The sequence below is a fragment of the Elephas maximus genome, chromosome 8 (genome assembly GCF_024166365.1).
Source record: "Elephas maximus indicus isolate mEleMax1 chromosome 8, mEleMax1 primary haplotype, whole genome shotgun sequence".
NCBI lineage: Eukaryota > Metazoa > Chordata > Mammalia > Proboscidea > Elephantidae > Elephas > Elephas maximus.
The window spans coordinates 32372555-32393003 of record NC_064826.1 but is presented as its reverse complement, the minus strand read 5'-3'; the positions used below and the strand labels follow the sequence as shown (position 1 = coordinate 32393003).

The 20449-nt window shown below is 43.9% G+C and overlaps 1 protein-coding gene across 1 annotated transcript in view; it reads right to left on the bottom strand.

Moving 5' to 3' along the window:
* Positions 1–5245: 5245 nt before the first annotated feature.
* WNT2 (Wnt family member 2) overlaps positions 5246–20449 on the bottom strand; it is a 55264-nt gene continuing 40060 nt past the window's right edge. Inside the window, exon 5 of the mRNA XM_049894290.1 lies at positions 5246–6217. Within this exon, the coding sequence (XP_049750247.1) occupies positions 5988–6217 (230 nt within the window). The 3' untranslated portion in view covers positions 5246–5987. The remainder of the gene's footprint in view (positions 6218–20449) is intronic.

Below are 20449 nucleotides of genomic sequence, written 5' to 3'. Positions count from 1 at the left end.
GCACTCGGCTGTTAACCAAAAACTTGGTGGTTCAAACACACCCATCAACTCCTCGGGATAAAGACCTGGTGATCTGCATCTGAAAGGTCATAGCCATGAAAAGCCTACGGAGTGCAGTTCTATTCTGAAACACATGGGGTTGCCGTGAGTCAGAATCATCTCAAAGGTAACAGGTTTGGTTTTGGTTTAGAGACATTTTTGTTGTCACAACAGGGGTGGTGGGGTGCTGCTGGCATCTAGTGGGATGCCAGGGATGCTGCTAAACATCCTACAGTGCACAGGACAGCCTCCCACCCCACCTCCCCACACACATATAAAGAATTATCTGATCCAAAATGTCAAGAATGTCAAAACTGAGAAGCCCAAAGGTCTGAATGATACAAAAATTTTCATTGATAATTTCTGGGCAAAAATACGTTGGGGAATTGTCCTTTGGAAAACACATACAGACACGTGACTCGCCATTGTTTTTTCAGATCATCCAAGTAGGTGTGGGAGTTTCTGGAAAGAATGATGAAATCCTAGAGGGACAGCAAGCAGCCGGGTACGGGGCCATCTTTGTGCTTGAAGTGCAGTCAGTGCCTTGCTTTTTTAGGTCACCCCTAAAACACAACTTATTAGGGATGAGAAAATGGGGAGAGTTGATTTCCATTTCCCAAGCTTTCACTGCTTGTAGATAGGTAGAACAAACAGGATACACAAATCTCTGTAAAGAGGCAAGGGGGTTTGTATGTTTCTAATCAAGCTGAGAAAATGCCACTTCAGCCAAGAGCAAGCACTTCTATGGAAAACAATAACCCAGAGAAGTCAACGGTGGCAGATCTAGCTGCTGTAGAGAGACGCTAAATTTACAAACACTACCAAAGCACTCAAGGAGCCCTGATGGTGCAGTGGATTAAAGCACTCGGCTGCTAACCAAAAGAGCGGCAGTTCAAACCCACCAGCTGCTCCGTGGGAGAAAGATGTGGCAGTCTGCTTCCTAAAGATTACAGTTGGAAACGCTATGGGGCCATTCTATTCTGTCCTATAGGGTTACTATGAATCAAAATCGATTTGATGGCAATCGGTTTTTGGGCAAAGCATTCTGGCACAGAGTAGGAGCGGGCAAGCACTTAGATGGTAACCATAGGGAAACAGACTGAAAAGCTGGAATAATTTTGCAGTCCGGAACATAGTCTTACCTATTAACTCACAGAATCATTATCAGCAACGTAAGTCAATTGCCTTCCCTGAAAATCTTCACAAACTTGAAAGATGCCTCTTAAGCTGTCTGAAGTGTGGTCCTGCAGGGATTTCTTTTCACCAGAGGGTTTGGCAAGAGTATTAGAAGTTTAAAATAACAAAGTTAACACTGAAAATTCACTTTATTATGTTTTGATTTCACAGAAAATGCAGACTTGTAAATAACAATAGTTCTTTGTAACAATCTGCGTGACACTTTTATTAGCTGGTGGAAGTGAGAGGTTTGGTTAAACAGGAATCCATGTAAGTATCAGGAAAAAGAAAGAAAAAAAAAACTAGAGCTGGAACAAGTATGATTTAGAAAAATAATCACCATGCTGGGCTTTGCAAACCACCTGTCACCTTGTTGATCTGCAGAAAAATATAAAAAACAATCTCACGGATGAATGAAAATTTTCTCTGCCCAGGGAAGGAGAGGGTCAAAATAAGTATGCCTCAGCTCTCAGCTCACCCCCGCGGGTTGCTTTTTAGAAGCTCAGCACAGACCTGCCAGAAGCATTTACCAGGTTTTGGATTGGCAAAGACTATTAAGAGGACCATTCTTGCACTTAGACATCAGAAAACCCAGGTTGAAATACACTAAGTAGATACAAAAGCATGGTTCTGGTCCACTGGACTCCTCTCTGAGCTTTTATTTTGAGAGTGGGCAAGAGGGTAGATGAATGCTCATCAGCTGAGTGACACTGCCACCGGCCAGCCTTCAATAAGTGGAAGAAATAACAATATCCTGCCTGAAAATGCTGGCAGGCCTGGCACACATTCAGTCAGGCCAGTTGCTTCAGGACAGCCCTGATTCAGGTCTCACTGAGTCCATACGAGATTCCTTGTTGATCTTGTTGTTAGGTGCCGTCGATTTCAACTCATAGTGACACCGTGTGACAGAGTAGAACTACCTCATAGGGGTTTCTAGGCTGTGGGAAGCAGACCACCAGGTCTTTACCCCACCGAGTGGCTGGGGGGTCGACCCGCCAATCTTTAGGTTAGCAGCCAAGTGTTCAACTGTTGCGCCACCAGGGCTCCTTAGGAGGTTCCTTAATAAATGGATATGGCCCAGAAAGGCCATTGTGAAACTGGATTATCTGACTTTAAAGCCACTTTTTGAAAGATATACTTGATCTTTTTTTCAAGCTTTGTAATAATTTGAATGTAAGAGTGAATAATAAAATATCGTTTTGGCAATTTCAAAACACCTGTTGAAATGACTGTTGGCAGCCTCGAGCAGAGCTACAGGTGGAATATGGCAGATATGAGCAGTGGCCTGGGGCCCTGAGCCCTGGGGCCTCACAGTGGTGAGGCAGTAGGTGCTGGGCAACGAAGAGGCAGCAAAGGCTGGAGGAAGGGCGGGGAGTTACCATCAGAGCTGAGAAAGCCACTCCCTACCATCTCCAAGAGCGGTCAGTATCTGGTAACAGCTACCCCTCTCTTTCCTCTCATCCATCCTCCCGTCATCTGGCCCCAATCAGACTACGCTGCCATTTGGTGGATCCTTCGTTTCAGGTGTTTATTGCAATCTGGTGACACTCGTATAAGAGAAAGCAGATAATGGTTCTGGGGTGTCCCACGTTTCTCTCACTTCTTTTTGAGCCTCTGTGGTTCAATAACATGTCCGGGCCCCCATTCCTGAGGGGCACAGAGTTGGAGCTGAGTATGGTCATGGCACTGGAGGCTTTTGTGTCTGAGCTGAAGACATTCGAGGGGTAAACTGATCTCTTAGGTAGGCCATTGACTCTTTCAGACCATGGGGGACGGTCTGGGATGCCGTCACTGAAATACTCCTTGACCGGCATGCTCAGAGAACACAGTCAGCATCACAAACTCGTCAGGGGAGGAAAATCCACTGAAGAGAGAGCTCACATGCCAAGTCTCAGAGTCACGTGCAGATTATATCTTTATTGTATAAACTCCAGGGAACTGGTCAAGATCTCTTGTTGTGTTGGAACTCTTTCAGATACTTTAGACAATCATCATCTTGGGCCTAGGAGGCTTCCATTTATAATAAGATTTTTACTGGAAGAGAATTTGTAAGGGGGTTTGACCTGAATGGATTTTCCCATGATTTTGTTGTGGGTAATTTGTGCCATACAGCCCCTTAGACGCTTCAGATATCAGAATCTTGGAATACCAATGGCATGGAATGCCATTTCAGCCAAGAGCAAGCACTTCCATGGAAAACAACAGTACCTTCTACCATGCACTCAGGAGTCCCTGGGTGACACAAATGGTTACGCGCTTGACTACTAGCCAAAAGGTTGTCAGTTTGAACCCACTCAGAGATGCCTCGGAATGAAGGTCTGGTGATCTGCTTCTAAAGGGTCACAGCCTTGAAAACCCTATAGAGAAGTTCTACTCTGTATACATGGGGTCACCACGAGTTGGAATCTACTAAATGGCAACTAACAACAACAACAATCAAGCCCTAAAGAGAATGAGCTGGAAATTATCTTCACCTGTATTTTTAACATTTGTCAAATAATGGAGATTACGTCCTTCAGAAGTAAAAGCAGATAAAAATGTTTCACTCTCTTTCTATGACCTTCAGGACCCACTACCACTTGAGATGGTCCCCATAGTCACCCTTATAGATGAGGAAAATTCATGCAGTCTACCTGGATATGGCTTGTCCCCTTGCGCCTTATCAGGAGGGATGCACTTCACCACAAAAAGAAAGTCAGATCTAAACACCCCAGGAATAAAACAAACAATGAACATCCCCACTGGATGCTAAAATTATTTGTTATCTGTTGGGTTAATCTGAGAGAAAGAAGTTTCATTTAATAGATAAAGTTCTTAAGTTTCTTAAATACTTCTAGAGCGTGGTCCTGTTTGTGATGGAGCCTTGGCCTAATGGCTGATAGTTTTATAAATCCCTGCACTTCTCTTGGCCCCAGTTTCCCCAGATACAAACTGAGGGGAACTGATATGTCCTCAAAGATCCTTTCCAGTTCTAAATACATCCATGGATTTATGAGGCTTTGGAACTCTCATGAAAGTCTCTCTCATCCTCCCATTTGGAAATTGATCCTGACTCTGTCCTACAGGGTTGGTATGAGTCAGGATCCACTCAATGGCAACGGGAGGAGGCAAGTATCAATCATGACGGAGTACCCCAGTAGGATGTTTCCCAAGAGCTTCAGTCTAAAGGACGTACTGCAAACCAAGGATAGAGAAACTAAAAGCTAAAGTGTTAAAGAATGGGCAAGAATCAATAATCCAACACCAGATGCATATAATGAAACATACTGTTAACCGATGTAGCTCTGTGCCGAGAGCATATTTAGAACGAGACCTTAATTGTAGAAGGTGATGAGAAGTAGCTTTGTACATTTCACCTTTTAAAATAAAAAACAGGGCAGACAGTCCCTCCATTTTCCCTGGATGTCATCTTTTGGCTCATGGCAGAAGGCAACCACTATCTGCATAATGATGTTCCCACAATTATAGCCGGGTCCCTTAAATACAGTCTCCAAGTGAAGATGTTTGCAATATAATACACTGGGGTTGCCAACTTTCTAAGTAAGACTGTGTGTCATTTGCTTTAGGCTACTGTATCATATCGTCTTGTAAGCGTCAAATGAACACAATTAAATGTGACAGGTCTTTAAACGTGCTTGAAGGATGATGGCTAATAGCTGATGCTCATCAGCATACGTGGCCAACTTCTCTTAGCCATCTGCTTATGGTAAAGTCTGTCCCAGGCATGACTTAGCTCCGGAAACCTCTCTGTCAGCATTTTAGATCCCTGTTCTCGTCATCCTGAAGTTTTCATTCTCAGAGCTGTTTCAGTTACAAAATTCCATGGGTCACATGCCTAACACCAAACAGGAATTTTACCCCCCTCTTTTTTTCCTTAGCCGAACAGACACATTTTCTGATATTCCACTCACTAATTTATCTTCCTCTATATATCTACCCAATAGTTACAGAATACTGCCAGCTCCTCAGTCCTCTTTTTAATTCATATCAGATCCAGGCGGGGAGGAAGTCTCATTTCCTACAAGTTCTTTATGTTGAGGGGACAATAATTCAAAGCAATCATTTTCCAAGGGTTTTGCCATTGCAAAGACTCAAAATGCTACTGTACCAAGAGACATACATTCCCACCTTGTTACATCAGATTTTAATATGGCAATAAATGCCTTGAACAATATGCACTTTAAACCTAAAGTTTATTGAAAGACATCCTGCTCCAGGCAATTACCCATTAACCCTCGGGGGTGGTGGCTGTGGAATTCGCTTGATCAGACAAAAGCCTTGCTCGATTTTTTCAAGAATTAACGTTAATTCAGTGGGAGTTGATTCTGATTTCTTTATTTCACTCCCCAGGGAAAAGTATGAAATTTCTTAACTGTGAGAATTTGTTGGAAGACACAGAGAAAGTTCCTTTGAGACAGGCTTCTTCCCCCCTCCCGGCCAGCTGCTCTTGAAAGAGAAGTTTAGGTGGGTGGAGACAGTAATCTGGGCCTACCATCCTTCCCCTCTAAAAACCTGTCATGCTTTTTCCAAAGAGAATTCACCAGGAAAAGGTGTGACCCCAGAATGCTGGAAGATAGATAGAATAGGGTATGCCTTATGTGTAGTATGTGGCCCTAGATTTTGGGTTCCCAAGAAGGGAGAAGGGGCTTCTGTTGAGGAAAAGGCCACATGCCTTAGGAAATATTCCCCAGGGGGGAACCCAAAGGTCTTGCGTCCTTGCAGATCCAATGGCATCCTGGCAGGAGGAAGGGCAGATGGTGATATCTGCTGGGTCATGTAGGAGCTGCCCAGTCGGCGCTCTTGGGGGCCTTGCACGTGTGCACATCCAGAGCCTCCAGGCAGTCCTGACAGCGCACGGCGCAGCACCAGTGGAACTTACACTCGCACTTGGTCATCCGGGTGATGCGAGAGGTGTCGTAGCCTCTCCCGCAGCACATGACTTCGCAGCTGTCCATGCCTCGGGAAGTCAGGTTGCACACTCGACCTGCTGTACCCGGGGAGCCTGGAAGACAAGCAAGCCAAGGAGGTGTCATTGAGAAGGTCTGGGCAGATACAACATGCCTGGGGAGGAGAAGAGCCACGAGGTCCATCCTCCAGACAGGGCCCTGGCCCCTCTCACCACAGCCCAGAGCTGTAAGCCCCATTCCATGGAGCTATGCGGTGTGTGCCAGCCTCTGCCAGCCACAGTGAGATCAGTGGCATTGAGAGGCCAAGTCCAGGGAGGATGGACATGAAGCTCTGGGTTCACCTTGTCAGCCTGAGTCCAGCTCTCTCACTGTTCAGTTGGATAAACTCTTCAGGTTGTTCTGATCCAGCCCTGGATTCACAGATCCAGGATCGGACACACTAAATGGACAGGGCCAGATTAGAATGAAAGAAGAATCTATTCTGGTTCCCTCTCTCCCTACCTGAAACCATGTTAGGAAGCAGTGGCAAAAGTTGCCTCTCTGTCAGGGTGTGGAACCCTTGAAAGGAGGGAATTCTGTTTTCTCAGACCTAGTTACACTGGCTTATTAGGGGAAGAGTAGAACTCTGGTCACTAAAGGAGAGGAGTGGGCATCATTCTTATGAGACCTTGAGGAGGGAGAACAGCCCAGCCTGGTTCACCAGATAATTATCTCTCTTCCCCGCTACACACTAGTGGGCCATAGAGATGTATGTGAGGCACCTGGTGGGAGCCAGGATTCTAGGCCTTCATTGAACAAAACCAGCATCGAAAACATGTCTAGTTAGCAATCACCAATGGAATGTCTTCTTGGTTAATCAGGGTGATGTTTGCTAAATGGCAATCCGTATGTGTGTATTTGTTTCTGAAAAAGAATCTCAAAAGATAGGAAGCCTCTTATTTTCGTCTGTTCCTGGGGAAGCACCCAGAATTCTTTTACAAGAACATTATCACAAAACAGAATCAAGAGTAGTGGACATTTTTGAGGAGCCTGTTCAGCTTACAATGACTCCTTCCTCTACAGAGATTGGCCCTTGTCAGCCATGTTGTCCAACATTACCTTGCTCCACTGGCTACAGATGATTAGAACAGGGGTGGGCACCTCACTCAAGCTGGGCCAATCAGGTAGATTTCCCTGGGAATTTATGATTTTGACAAAGACTGACTCTTGATGATTAAACCCTGTAGCCACTGGCAGCCATGCACCATGATAATAAGGTCTGCTGACTAGAGGACATCTGCAGAGAGGCAGGAACAAAGCAGATGTACCGGGAGAAGATAAGACATGAAAGGATGCTGCCCAGGACCTGTGCTGTTTTCTAGTTCTGCTTTTCGTTTCCCCCCAAGACCTGGCTGCATTCCAACCTTTGGGTTCCTAGAGATCCGATACCTTTATAATAAATTCCCTCTTTTAGCTTAAATTGCTGCAGTTTCTACTACTTGCAATCAAAGATCCTAAATAGCTGATAAACCTAGAGATGCTAAACTCTTCATTTAAAATGAAACTTCTCCAGGATAAAAACAGTGACAATTCATTTTTAGTTCATCATTTAACTAGAAGTTTCTGTCTCCTTGTAAGTGCTGCAGTGCTTCGTGGCTTTCCCTGAGTTGACTACACTCCTCACTGTGTTAGAATTATCTATCGAAGTGTTATGCTGCCCCTGCCTGACAAATGACTAGGGAAGCAGCAAGGTTCAAGCAAGACATAGGGTCAAGAAGAGAAGAGGGCGGGGCCAAGCTTGCTCTGCGTGATCAGGTCACTGACAGCAGGAAGGCAGGCAGGGGAATTTCATGGGGACAGGAAGGATGGCAAAGGGCTGGGGTCAGGGTGGTGTGTGGGTCAGCCATGGAAGGCCCTGAGCCTAGCATGCTGAAGAAGCAAAAGGTTAGAAGAGGCAGCAGTTGGGCCCAGATTCAGGGCAACCAGGACAGTCCTCAAAAGCACTCATTGCCAGATGCTGCTCTTAACAGCTCTCTCATTATTTCATCCAGGAAACATTCATTAAAGAGCCCTGGTGGCGCAATGGTTAAGCGCTCAGCTGCTAATGGAAAGGCCATTGGTTCAAAACCACCCAATGCCTCCGCGTAAGAAAAGACCTGGTGATCTGTTCCCGTAAAAAGTACAGCCTAGGAAACCCTATGGAGCAGTTCTACTCTGTTACATGGGGTCCCTGTAGGTCAAAATCAACTCGACAGCACACAACAACAGCATTTATTGAACAAAAATGTGTGTAAGACACTGTGTTCTCTGCTTGGAGTTTTGGGGGGCAAATAAAGGTAACTTGGGATCCAGTTCCTATTCCCAGGAACTCATAGTGTAATAAAGAAATAGATGTGTAAACATATTTCCACTACTTTGGGGTGATGGTTTCACTTGCTGAAGACCTACTGTCACCTCCAGTAGAGTTGGAAAGCACCATGCAAAGTACCATGGTGGACAGAGCTCAAAGACATAGAGTGAGATTATTTATAGCATGAATAAATCAGGGTTCAAATCCTACCTATGCCAAGTATCACATGTGTGACCTTAGGCAAGTTATGTAATCTTGCTAAGGTTCGGTTTCCTCCTGTGCAAAATTGGGATAAAAGAGTTCCTTCCTCATAGGGTTGTGGAAGGGAATGAGATAATGCACCAGAGTGTCTGGCAGAATAAACCAACCCCTCTGCCATCTATTTGATTCCGACTCATACCGACCATGTAAGACAGGGTAGAGCTGCTCCATAGTGTTTATCTTTCTCCTGTGGAGCAGCTGGTGGGTTCAAACCACTGACCTTTTGGTTGGCAGCCAAGTGCTTTAACCTCTGCACCAACAGGGCTCCATTCTGGCAGAATAAGTGCTCAGTAAAGGTTAATCTTCATTCATCCACTTGACAAGGGTTTACTGAGTGCTAGGCACAGCCCTGGAAGTTCGGGATGTATCAACCAACAAAACAAAGATACGGCCCCAGGACCTTCTGTTCTAGAGGGAACAAGCCAGGCATATTACAATTATGGTATTTTCCAGCATTGTTATTATTAGTAGCAAACATGAATTGAAAAGGAGCCACTAACTTTGTATGGTTTCACAGAGGAAATGACATTTGAAATAAAACTTAAAGGAAGAGTAAAAGATTTTCAGGGGAGGAATGGGTGAAAAGCATGGGGTGGCAAGAGAACTTCGCAGCAGGAAGTCAGAGAGTAAGTTAACAAAAGACCATGCAGATTCAGTGTGGCGAGGCACAGGGTGCGTGTTAGGCAACGAACATGGAAAGGGAGGTTAGGGCAACATTTTTAAAGTCTTTTATGCCCTGCTACAGGTTTGAATTTTATTCCATGGTGGGTGATAGGCCACTCCAGATTTTTAATCAGAGAAAAACATGACCAGACCCATAAACACATGGGAATGATAAATCTGGAAGAACGTCTTAGGGTAGCAGGGTAAGCCTAGAGCTATTGGGATAGCCCAGGCAAGAGATGGTGAATGGAGACAGAGTGGGACAAATGAATGCTAGGTTAAAGAGGGAGAATCCCTAGGACTCCAAACCAAAAACCCACTGCCGTCAAGTAAATTTTTACTCATAGCGACCCTGTAGGAAAGAGTAGAACTGCCCCACAGGGTTTCCAAGGAGTGCTGGTGGATTTGAACTGCTGACCTTTTGGTTAGCAGCCCCAGCTCTTAACCACTGCACAACCAGGGTTCCCACTAGGACTCCGTGACTCATTAAATTAGGAGGTGGGTAGACAGCGTTGAGTAGGAAAAGACAGAAAAATATTCATTTAGTTCAACAATAAGGAGGCAGTTGTTGACCCTGATGAGAGCGGTTTCAGTGGAATGTCACGGATGGATGCAGTAGATTGGAGAATGATGGGAGAGGATGTGGGGACAGTGAATGTAGGCAATTTTTTCAAGAAGCTTGGTGACGAAGCAGACAACAGAGAGCACAGCTGCAAGGAGTCATGAGGCCAAAGGTGGGACTTCAAGGTTGTTTTAGGCCACGAAGTTTGTTGGTAGTTTGTTATGCAGCAATAGGTCTGACACAATTCTGTAGCTTTCCATTTACACAAAGTACAAAATTGGGAGAAATCAATCAATGCTATTAGAAGTCAGGGTAGTGATTTCTTTGGAGAGTAGTGAAAAAAGAGATGAGGGAGGCTTCTGGAACACTGGTACTCTTCAAGTTCTTCACCTGGGTGCAGGTTACATCAGTGCATTTTGTTTGAGGAAATTCATTGAGCTGTATACATGTGATAAACCCAAAACAACGAAACCCACTGCTGTCAAGTTGATTCCAACTCACAGTGACCCCATAAGACAGAGTAGAACTGCCCCATAGGGTTTCCAAAGAGCAGCTTGTGGATATGAACTGCCGACCTTTTGGTTAGCAGGCGAGCTCTAAACCACTGTGCCACCAGGGCTCCAAAACATGTTATACATGCACTTAAATTTTCAGTAACTAGTTAAGAAGAAGGAAGAGGAGGAGGTGGCTGACGTGTGAAAGGCTAGGAAACAAGCAAAGCTCTCTAATATCTGAGGAGAAGAAAGGTGTTTGACATGGCTGGAATGTAGCCTTCAAAGGGGAGAATGGCAAGAAATGAGGCTGAAGAGGTGGGTAGAAGCCTCACCGTAAAAGGCCCCGTGTAACAGGTCAAAGGGTTTAAAGTTTAACCTTATGACAATGGGATGCTATTGAGGGCTTTTACATAAAAGGATAACATGATTTGAGTTGTGTTTAAAGGATCACTAAGGATTGAAGTGGGGCCAGAGTGAAGGCAAGGAGACAAGCTGGAGACCATTACAGCAGTCTGGCAAGACAAGGTGGAGGACTGGACTCAGACAGTGGTCGTGGAAATGGGGAGAGGAAACGGACTTGAGAGAAGTTTGGGAGGCAGGCAGGGTATGGTGATTGGATGGATGGGTGAGAGGATGAGAAAAATCAAGAAGGACTCCCAGATTTCTGGCCTGAGCAACTGGGTTTATGCTGGTGACATTCTCTGAAGTGGGAAACACCTGAAGAGGGGCAGGCTTTGAGAAAAGACAATAAGTTTAGTTTTGAATATGTTGAGTTTGCTGCGACTGTGAGTCATCTAGGTAGAAGTGTTCGCTGAAAATACCCTCTGGAACTCAGGAGAAAGGGCAGGAGGAGACACAGATTAGGAAATTTGCACCTATGAGGTAACTAAGCCATGTTTGTGAATTGGACCCAAAGCAGGTATGCAAATGGCTCTCACCTGGCACTCCCCAGGTGACTTTGCATTTTTACCTTTCTGTGTTTTGTTTATAAGCCATGCATACCAATAAACATTCTTCACTTCCACCAATATGTAATTTATCAAAATGTGAATACATTAACCATTTAATTAAAGCTCTTTATCCCCATTTTGGGTTGTGGGGTGTAGAGAAGCCCTGGTGGCTCAGTAGTTAAGAGCTTGGCTGTTAACCAAAAGACCAGCAGTTCGAAACTGCTAGCTACTCCTTGGAAACTCTATGGGCAGTTCTACTTTGTCCTTTGGGGTTGCTACAAGTCAGAATCAACTTGACGGCAATGGCAATGGATTTACCCCCATCTGGGGTTATGGAGTGTAGGGGGTTCCCTAGGGAGCTGACTGTCTCATGTGGATCTTTGTACTGGCATCTAGCTTGGTGGTCTTTTCCCAGTGGTTTGAAGCCTACCAGGATCTGAGCTGATGGACCAACTCAGGCCTGAGTAATGGTCATAGTGTTTTTGTCCCCCAGATACAGAAAGCTGGACTGGACTCTGAACAGATGAATTGCTCAGTGAAATGACCTCAACACCATCAGAACTCTAGAGAGGAACAGACAAAGCAATGGCTATTGGCCAGGACTTAACTCAGAAATGGTTTCAGTAAAGGAAATAAAGATTCTGGCAATGAAATATCTCAGCAGTTCAGTGTTCAGTTACAAAGTGCTGGAAAACACAATTAATCTGAACATGCCACTCCGCACTGGTTGCCCAAACGGCATAATGCAGGCCCAGAAGAAGGAAGTTGAGAAAAGGTTTCTCAGGGTGACAGCCACTGATGTGAGAGCAGCAGCAAGGTCGCAGCAGCCTGCAGCTGGTAATGGGTTCCTCTGAGACATCAGGGCCCCAAGGAATGGCCAGTCTAGAGGGGAAGGGTGCTCTCTGAAGTGGGAAGAGAGGAGGCGGCCCAGCAATGGTCTACACATTGGCCCTGCTTTGGGATTTGGGTCCTATTAGATCTAATGATAGACTGTAGCAGGGCAGAGGGGAAGTTTTGACACTTGCTGTCATGTTAGCAGAACATAGAACCATTTCATCGAAACCCTGAAGAAGAGCATTTCCAGAGCACAGAATCTTCACAAAATGCGCTATCATTGCGCTCTTACAAGGGATTACAGTAGACAGGAACTAAGATAGCAGCTATTGTCTTAGAGATCTCCCATCAGCCTTTCCAAAATATCAGAGTGCATCACCTTTATTCTTAAAATAAAAGATCAGAATCAAAACTGCATTTATATATGTGTATATTTGTGTGTGTGTGTTTAATGAAAGGGATCTGCCCACATGTTTAGATCTGAATATTTGGGACATACATTTTTAGATTTTTCCAAATAATACCCCAACTTATCGATTAACAAGTAACTCACCCCTGCTTGGGCCACAACAAGAACCATTGGGGAAATAAATCCAGCTACACCTATCAGCATAATCCCATAAGAGCCAGTTTTCACATGGTCAAAGCTGGAGATAAGTGAAGTCCATCTATACTTTTTTTTTTTTTTAACTTGACTCTCCCCTCCCCCTTATTCTTTTCTTTCTTTCTTTTTACTCTTTCTCTTCATTGCATTCATTATTGGAGCCAATATATATGAAGCACTTACAGGGATTTTTTAAATGTGATATAATATACATTGCCAAAAAATCTGCTGTTACAACCAGTCTTAAATGTACAATCCAGTGACTTCATCACATTTACCATGCTGTGCAACCATCACCACTATACATTTCCAAAAAAAATTTTATCACCCCAAACAGAAATCCAATACCCCTTAAGCAATAACTCCCCATTCCTCCCTCCCCCGCTCCCTGGTAACCACTGATAATCTTTTGTCTCTATGCATTTCCTGGTCTAGACATAAGTGGAAATGAACAGTATTTGTCCTTTTGAGTCTGACTTATTTCACTCAGCACAATGTTTTCAAGGTTCATCCATGTTGTAGCATGTCTCTGATAAGCATTTCACATTCATTATCTCACTGAATTCTCATAAACCTATATGGTAGGTACTATTATCACCTCCATTTCAGAAATGAGGACATAGAGGGTCAAGGAGGTTACGTAGCTTGCCCAAGATGACACAAGTAGCTGGTGGCAGGACCAGGATTTGAAGCCAGACTTATCTGACTCCAAAGCTCAAGCTCTCGACCACTATGGTGCTCTGCCTCACAGCACAGAGCTCTACCAGAACACAAAGCAGGTTCACTGTAACTGTATACAGTCAGTGCTTTTGTATCTTTCCTGCTTTTGCCCTTAACTCACCAAATGAAGTTCTCACAAAGGTCCTCACATGTAACTTTGTTGGGGGGGGATATTTTTCCATTGCTGAGGATATTAGAAAAAGCCCTCTCTAAGGCAAACCTTCTGATCCAGGAAAGCTGATGTCATCAATGTGTAGCTCATTAAAAATGGAATTCCTCACCCTGATCACTCATCTAACCCTCCAGACTCAATGCTGAGATTCTCTGAGCCATTTCCAAAAATCAAACTGATCTTTACTGGGAAAATATCTGCACCACACAGTGTCTATAAAAGCATGTCGAAATTACTCCAACGAAGAAATTCTTAAAATATATCTGAGTAACGGCCTTATCATTAGAGACCCCAAAATAGATAGTTTTAAAGGAAAAACACATATTTGATGCTTAACGTTTAACATGTTTACTTTAAAACATCATTCGCATTGCTTTATTAGGATAAGTTATCTCTTCTTGCCCTCTGATTTACATAGTTCACTCAAGTGAGAAGTGACAAACTGAAAGCTCATTTCCCTGACTTTGTTTTTATTTGTGAAGTATGTTCAAGTGTGTGACTTTCCTGGATACAGTTCTCAATCCCCAGATACACAGTGTTGCAGACTCAGACTCAGCCAGGCCCACCCTCACCTGTCATCTTTCCACCAAACTGTTGTGAGCTTACCTGCCTAAGCTTAGTGCCTGAAAGGTCCAGGGAGGTCTGTGAGGCAGGCGGTGTCTATGCTGAGAAGGTGCTATTCCATACAGACATACCTTTTCCCTCCCCACACGTGTTGTCTGTACCCTGACTTGCACAAGAGCACCCAGATGCAGGGGGAGAAGGAGGGTGAAGAGGTGGAGTTTCTAGCTTATATCGTTTGGGACCACATAATGCACTTTTGGTGGGGCAATGCTGAGGAAACTTTTCAGAAGAGAGCATCCCATCCCCAGGGCTATAAAATTAATAATGGAGTCAGGGTTCCCAGTGTAAAAACATTTCTGTCTCCACCGACATGCATCTTCCTGACAGCAGAGGAGGAACAGAGGGCTTTCACTAATAGTTCCCAGACCCACACCTCTGGGACCTGGAGGAAGGGCGCTCACTCTGTCTCTGTGGATAGGCCTATGTCTTTGGAAATTCCTGCCACTCCAGGCTGACAGAGGCCCATATGTTGACCATTAGGGCATAAAGCAAGATTCACTTAAGCCCGTCATCCAATAGGCTGTTTCTCCTCTGGTTGACTTACACGTTGTCATTAATGACACAGATTTATTGAAGGAAGAAAAGAATGTTAAAGAGCAAGTGTGAGAGACCGCACATTCATCTACTTGCAAGGCTTACCCTTTCTTTCCATTAAGGACCGCAAAACTAAAGCTACCTAGGCAAGACAATATCCTCACTTAGATGGTTTTGTTCAATGCTTTCATAATAATTAGGAAACATTTGACTGGCACAGGAAAGCACATCCCATTAAATAAGCAAATCCTATAATGGAATTAAAGTTGTTAGGATCAGGCTCTTTCACAGCTCTGCGTATCTGGCACTACCTAACCTACCCAACCTTATCTCCTTATCCCATACCTGGACCGTTTCGTGAGGCCATTTCCTCCCTGTCCACTGACATGACCTTCTGATGTCACCTCCATGTAGGCTGTTTTCTCATAGAAGTTACTCTCATCTGCACTGGCCTTTCCTCTCACTCTTCTGTGGGTGCATTACAAATGCAGGTTTCAGTAGCTGCCTGGCCTGTTCACGGTCTCCATTGATTTTGGTGCTCTCACAGCCCTAGGGGCATTACAGCTCTCAGCCACTCCTCTCAGACCTCTCAGTTGCCACTTCTGCTTCTCCTGGCCTCTACTGCTGTTTCTCCTCCCTCTGCCTTCTATCAGGCCCAGGGTTTCTGCTGCTTCCAATGCCAGTCCCTTCTGATGAATTTCCAATCTCTTATCCCCCTGGCTGACATCACCACCCCGGGACAAGGATAGGGGGAGCTCTTCAGCACAGAGCTTCCATGTCTCAGGGGACATGCTCAGGTTTGGATTAACCAGTAAGCAAGGTATGCATGGGCTTAATTGTGTTTACTTACTAATCTGGTGAAATTGTACATTACAGAGCAGTAAGTAAGCACAAATAAGCCCGTTCGTACCTTGCTTAATGGGTAATCCCTCCCTAGACATGCACACCCTTCGCCCGAGAGCAGACTGTTCATACTCTCCAACCCAGCAAGCTCCCATGAGCCTGTCTTCCAAGGATTTTATTGGCCTCACCACATGGCCTCCTGAGGCTTAGTCAGCATCAGCCCCCAGGTGGTCAACTCTCATTGGGCTCTGGTGTGGTCCTACTCTCAGAACCAGGTGACCACCTACTCAGCCCTCAGCACCACGGTGAGAAACCCATAAAACCCATTGTCGGCTGTGGATCTTTGGGTTAGCAGCTGAGTGCTTAACCACTTCGCTACCAGGGCTCCTACTATGGTGGGAGTAGGTTAGCTAAAAGCCTTTTCATATTCAAATACACCGCTCATTGTGTAGAAAACAGAGACAAGCAATGTGGCACATTTTTTAATTCAAACGACAATTTAAGAGAATTTGTGGCATCAAAGTTAAGGCTCTGTTTTTGTAAACCTACAGTAAAATTAATTGATCATTCATTCATTTATTGAATCTTAGAATTTCTGGCCTAAAAGAACCTTAGAAATTACTAGATGAAACACCAATATATTTCAGTCTGTGAGACAGACTGAGAGATGTTGATTTGTCTGTGGCTACCCAACTATTCACCAAACCAAAACTAAACTCGTTGCTGTCGAGTCAATTCTGACTCATAGTGACCTTGTAGGACAGAACAGAACCACCCCCGGGGTTTCCAAGGCTGTAAATCTTTACGGAAGCTGACTGCCACATCTTTCTCCCCTGGAGTGGCTGGTAGGTTCAAACTGTCGACCTTTTTTGGTGAGCAGCCAAGTGCTTAACTACTGTGCCACTAGGGCTCCTTTACCCAACCAGTAATTGCTAGAAATAGTAATCAGTAGTAATTGGTAGCACCTAACCCATCACAGGGAAACCCTGGTGGCGTAGTGGTTAAGTGCTACGGCTGCTAACCAAAAGGTTGGCAGTTCAAACCCACCAGGTGCTTCTTGGAAACTCTATGGGGCAGTTCTACCCTGTCCTATAGGGTCGCTATGAGTTGGAATTGACTCGACGGCAACGAGTTTGGTTTGGTTTAATCCATCACACAGGGCTCTTTTCCTACTTGTATGAAATTTGCATAATCTTAAAGAAGAGATTTACCACACCAGAGCAAAACAGGTTTCACGGGAAATGCGGAAACAAAGTAAGCAAAAACACTGTTTTAAAGTTCTTTAATATCCCTTTGGTTGCAATACATGAATACGGTAAATAGAAAGGGACTTTTTCTATTCCAAAAAATAGAAGGACATCTATTTTGCAAATTCTTTGTTATTAGTAATTCAGGTTATAATTGAAGAGTTGGAAATAAGAAAATAAAAATTTCCTTAAACTTTCTTTTTTTTCAATTTTCACAAATTCAATCTGCCACCATCAATAAATTCAAATTAGGGCACTTTTCAGCGTATCCTTAAAACAGCAATTCTACTAAGTATATATTCTGAAAGATAACACAGATTTATAGATCATGCCTATAACATAAACAGCAACCAAGGTTAAAAAAGTAGTTTTGCTTATATTAACAAGGAAATCTGATTAATTACCCAGTGATCCCACTGATAGCTGCAAAAGAAAAAGACCCCCAAGGCGTAAAAGAACAGAGCATGTGATGGCAGCTAAAGGCAGTAGAAATAATCTACTGCGGCATTTACGTTTTTTTGTTTTTTACCTCACTCAGGGAAATGGCCCAGAAATGTCTTAAGCTTAAACCAGAATTTTCATAGGCTGTGTGTTATAAGGTAATTGGTGATGAGTGAAGACATGCTTAGTAGTCACCTGTCAAGAAACCAAGTTATCTTTAAGCTATGAAGCTGTCCAACATATCTAAAAATTAGCTAATATGATGAACAATATATTTTATGTTGCTTATAATTTGCCATTCAATTCAACACATGTTTATATGGTTAGTGCTCCAGGGGTGCACAAGACAGACATAGTTCCTACCATTATGGAATCCAGAGTTCAATGGGGTCAACACAGGTAACAAACAAATATTTAAACAAAGAACTAAAAATTGTGGAGTGTGTTATGAATGAAAGAAACAAAGCCCTGTTTGGAACTGGGAGGTAGAAGATGGAGATGCAGATAGATCCGTGATAGATCATAAGAGGACCTGGTGATGGACTGGATGATGGAGCTAAAAGGGAAAGCACGGTGGCAAGTGGTTTGCAGGTTTATGTCTTGACCAACAGAGTGGAAGACAGTGTCATTTTCTGGGAAGGGAAAGACTAGGGGGAAGGAGGTTTGGTGAACGGAAGGAATCAAGACCAGTTTTGAACAGAAGCCTGTTGATGCTTACGTGAGAAATCTGAGTGGAGCTGTTAAGTGGGGAGCTGGATACGGGATTAGGACAGAGGAGACAGGACGAGGATTGGGGGCACATTTAAAGCTTTAAGAATGGATGAGACCACCCAGGGAGAAACTGCAGAGAGAGAAGAGGACCCAGACTGAGCGCTGAAAATCTTTAAAATTTAGAAGTAGGAGAGGAGCATCTAGAAATTGAAATTCTGAAAGACCTGCCTCTGGATCCTGGCTGATAGCAGAGAATACCAGAAAGATGTTTACCTGTGTTTTATTGACTAGGCAAAGGCATTCGACTGTGTTGATCATAATAAATTATAGATAACATCGAGAAGAATGAGAATTGCAGATCACATAATTGTGCTCATGAAGAACCTGTGCATAGACCAAGAGGCAGTCGTTCGAACAGAACAAGGGGATACTGTGTGGTTTAAAGTCAGGAAAGGTGTGTGTCAGGGTTGTATCCTCTCACCACACCTATTCAATCTGTATGCTGAGCAAATAATCCGAGAAATTGGACTATATGAAGAGGAATGGGGCGTCAGGATTGGAGGAAGACTCATTAACAACCTGTGTTATGCAGATAACACAACCCTACTTGCTTTAAGTGAAGAGGGCTTGAATCACTTACTGATGAAGGTCAAAGTCCACAGCCTTTGGTATGGATTACACTTCAACATAAAGAAAACAAAAATCCTCACAACTGAACCAACAAGCAACATCATGATAAACAGAGAAAAAAATCAAAGTCATCAAGGATTTCATTTTACTTGGATTCACAATCAACACCATAGAAGCATGAGTCAAGAAATCAAAAGACATGTTGCATTGGGCAAATCTGCTCCAGAAGATCTCTTTAAAATGTGGAGAAGCAAAGATGTCACCTTGAAGACTAAGGTGCACCTGAACCAAGCCATGGTGCTTTCAATCGCCTCACATGCATGCAAAAGTGCGAAGATGAGTAAGACCGAAGAAGAACAGATGCCTTTGAATTGTGGTGTTGGTAAAGAATATTGAATATACCATGGACTGTCAAAAGAAAGAACAAATCTGTTTTGGAAAAAGTACAGCCAGAATGCTCCTTAGAAGCAAGGATGGCGAGACTATGTCTCACATACTTTGGAGATGTTATCAGGAGGGATAAGTCCCTGGAGAAGGACATCATGCTTGGTGAAGTCAACAAAAAAAGAAGAAAACTCTCAACAAGGGCTGCAACAATGGGCTGAAGCATAACAATGATTGTGAGGCTGGTGCAGGACCCGGCAGTATTTCGTTCTGTTGTACATAGCGCCACTATGAGTCAGAATCGATTCAATGGCACCTAACAACAACAGCCGCCATTGGGACGTGAGAAACATCAAGGATGTGTGTCACAGAGGACCGGGGAATAGAGTATTTTTAGGAAGGAGATGGGGGCTAATTGTGTTATATGCTATTAGGCATTTGAAAAGAGGGTCCATTGGGTAGTAATTAATATTACTTATATGATATAAGAGGAGAACTGGTGGCACGGTGGTTAAGCAATTGGCTGCTAACTGAAAGGCTGGCGGTTCAAATCCAGCAGCCACTCTGGTGGAGGAAGATGTGGCAGTTTGCTTCCATAAAGATTACAGCCTTGGAAACAGTATGTGACAGTTCTACTCTGTCCTATACGGTCGCTATGAGTCGGAATCGACTCAATGGCAACAGGTTTATTTATATATATATACATATATATATATTTGTTGTTGTTGTTAGGTGCCGTCGAGTCTGTTCCAACTCATAGTGACCCTATGCACAACAGAACAAAACACAGCCGGGTCCTGAGCCATCCTTACAATCATTGTTATGCTTGAGCTCACTGTTGCAGCCACTGTGTCAATCCACCTTATTGAGGGTCTTCCTCTTTTCCGCAGACCCTGTATTCTGCCAAGCATGATGTCCTTCTCCAGGGACTGATCCCCACTGACAACATGTCCAAAGTATGTAAGACGCAGTCTCGCCATCCTTGCTTCAAAGGAGCATTCTGGTTGTACTTCTTCTAAGACAGATTTGTTCGTTCTTTTGGCAGTCCGTGGTATATTCAATATTCTTCGCCAGCACCACAATTCAAAGGCATCAATTCTTCGGTCTTCCTTATTCATTGTCCAGCTTTCACATGCATATGATGTGATTGAAAATACCATGGTTTGGATATATATGTATATGTATATATGTATATGACATAATCAATAGTTGCCTATGAAAATAGTGACTTATCAGCATCACCAATACATTTTCCACAGAGTTCTCTTCTGGTTGTCTTGGCACCTCTAAGGTATCAATTCATTAATTTCTACAATAAGTCTTA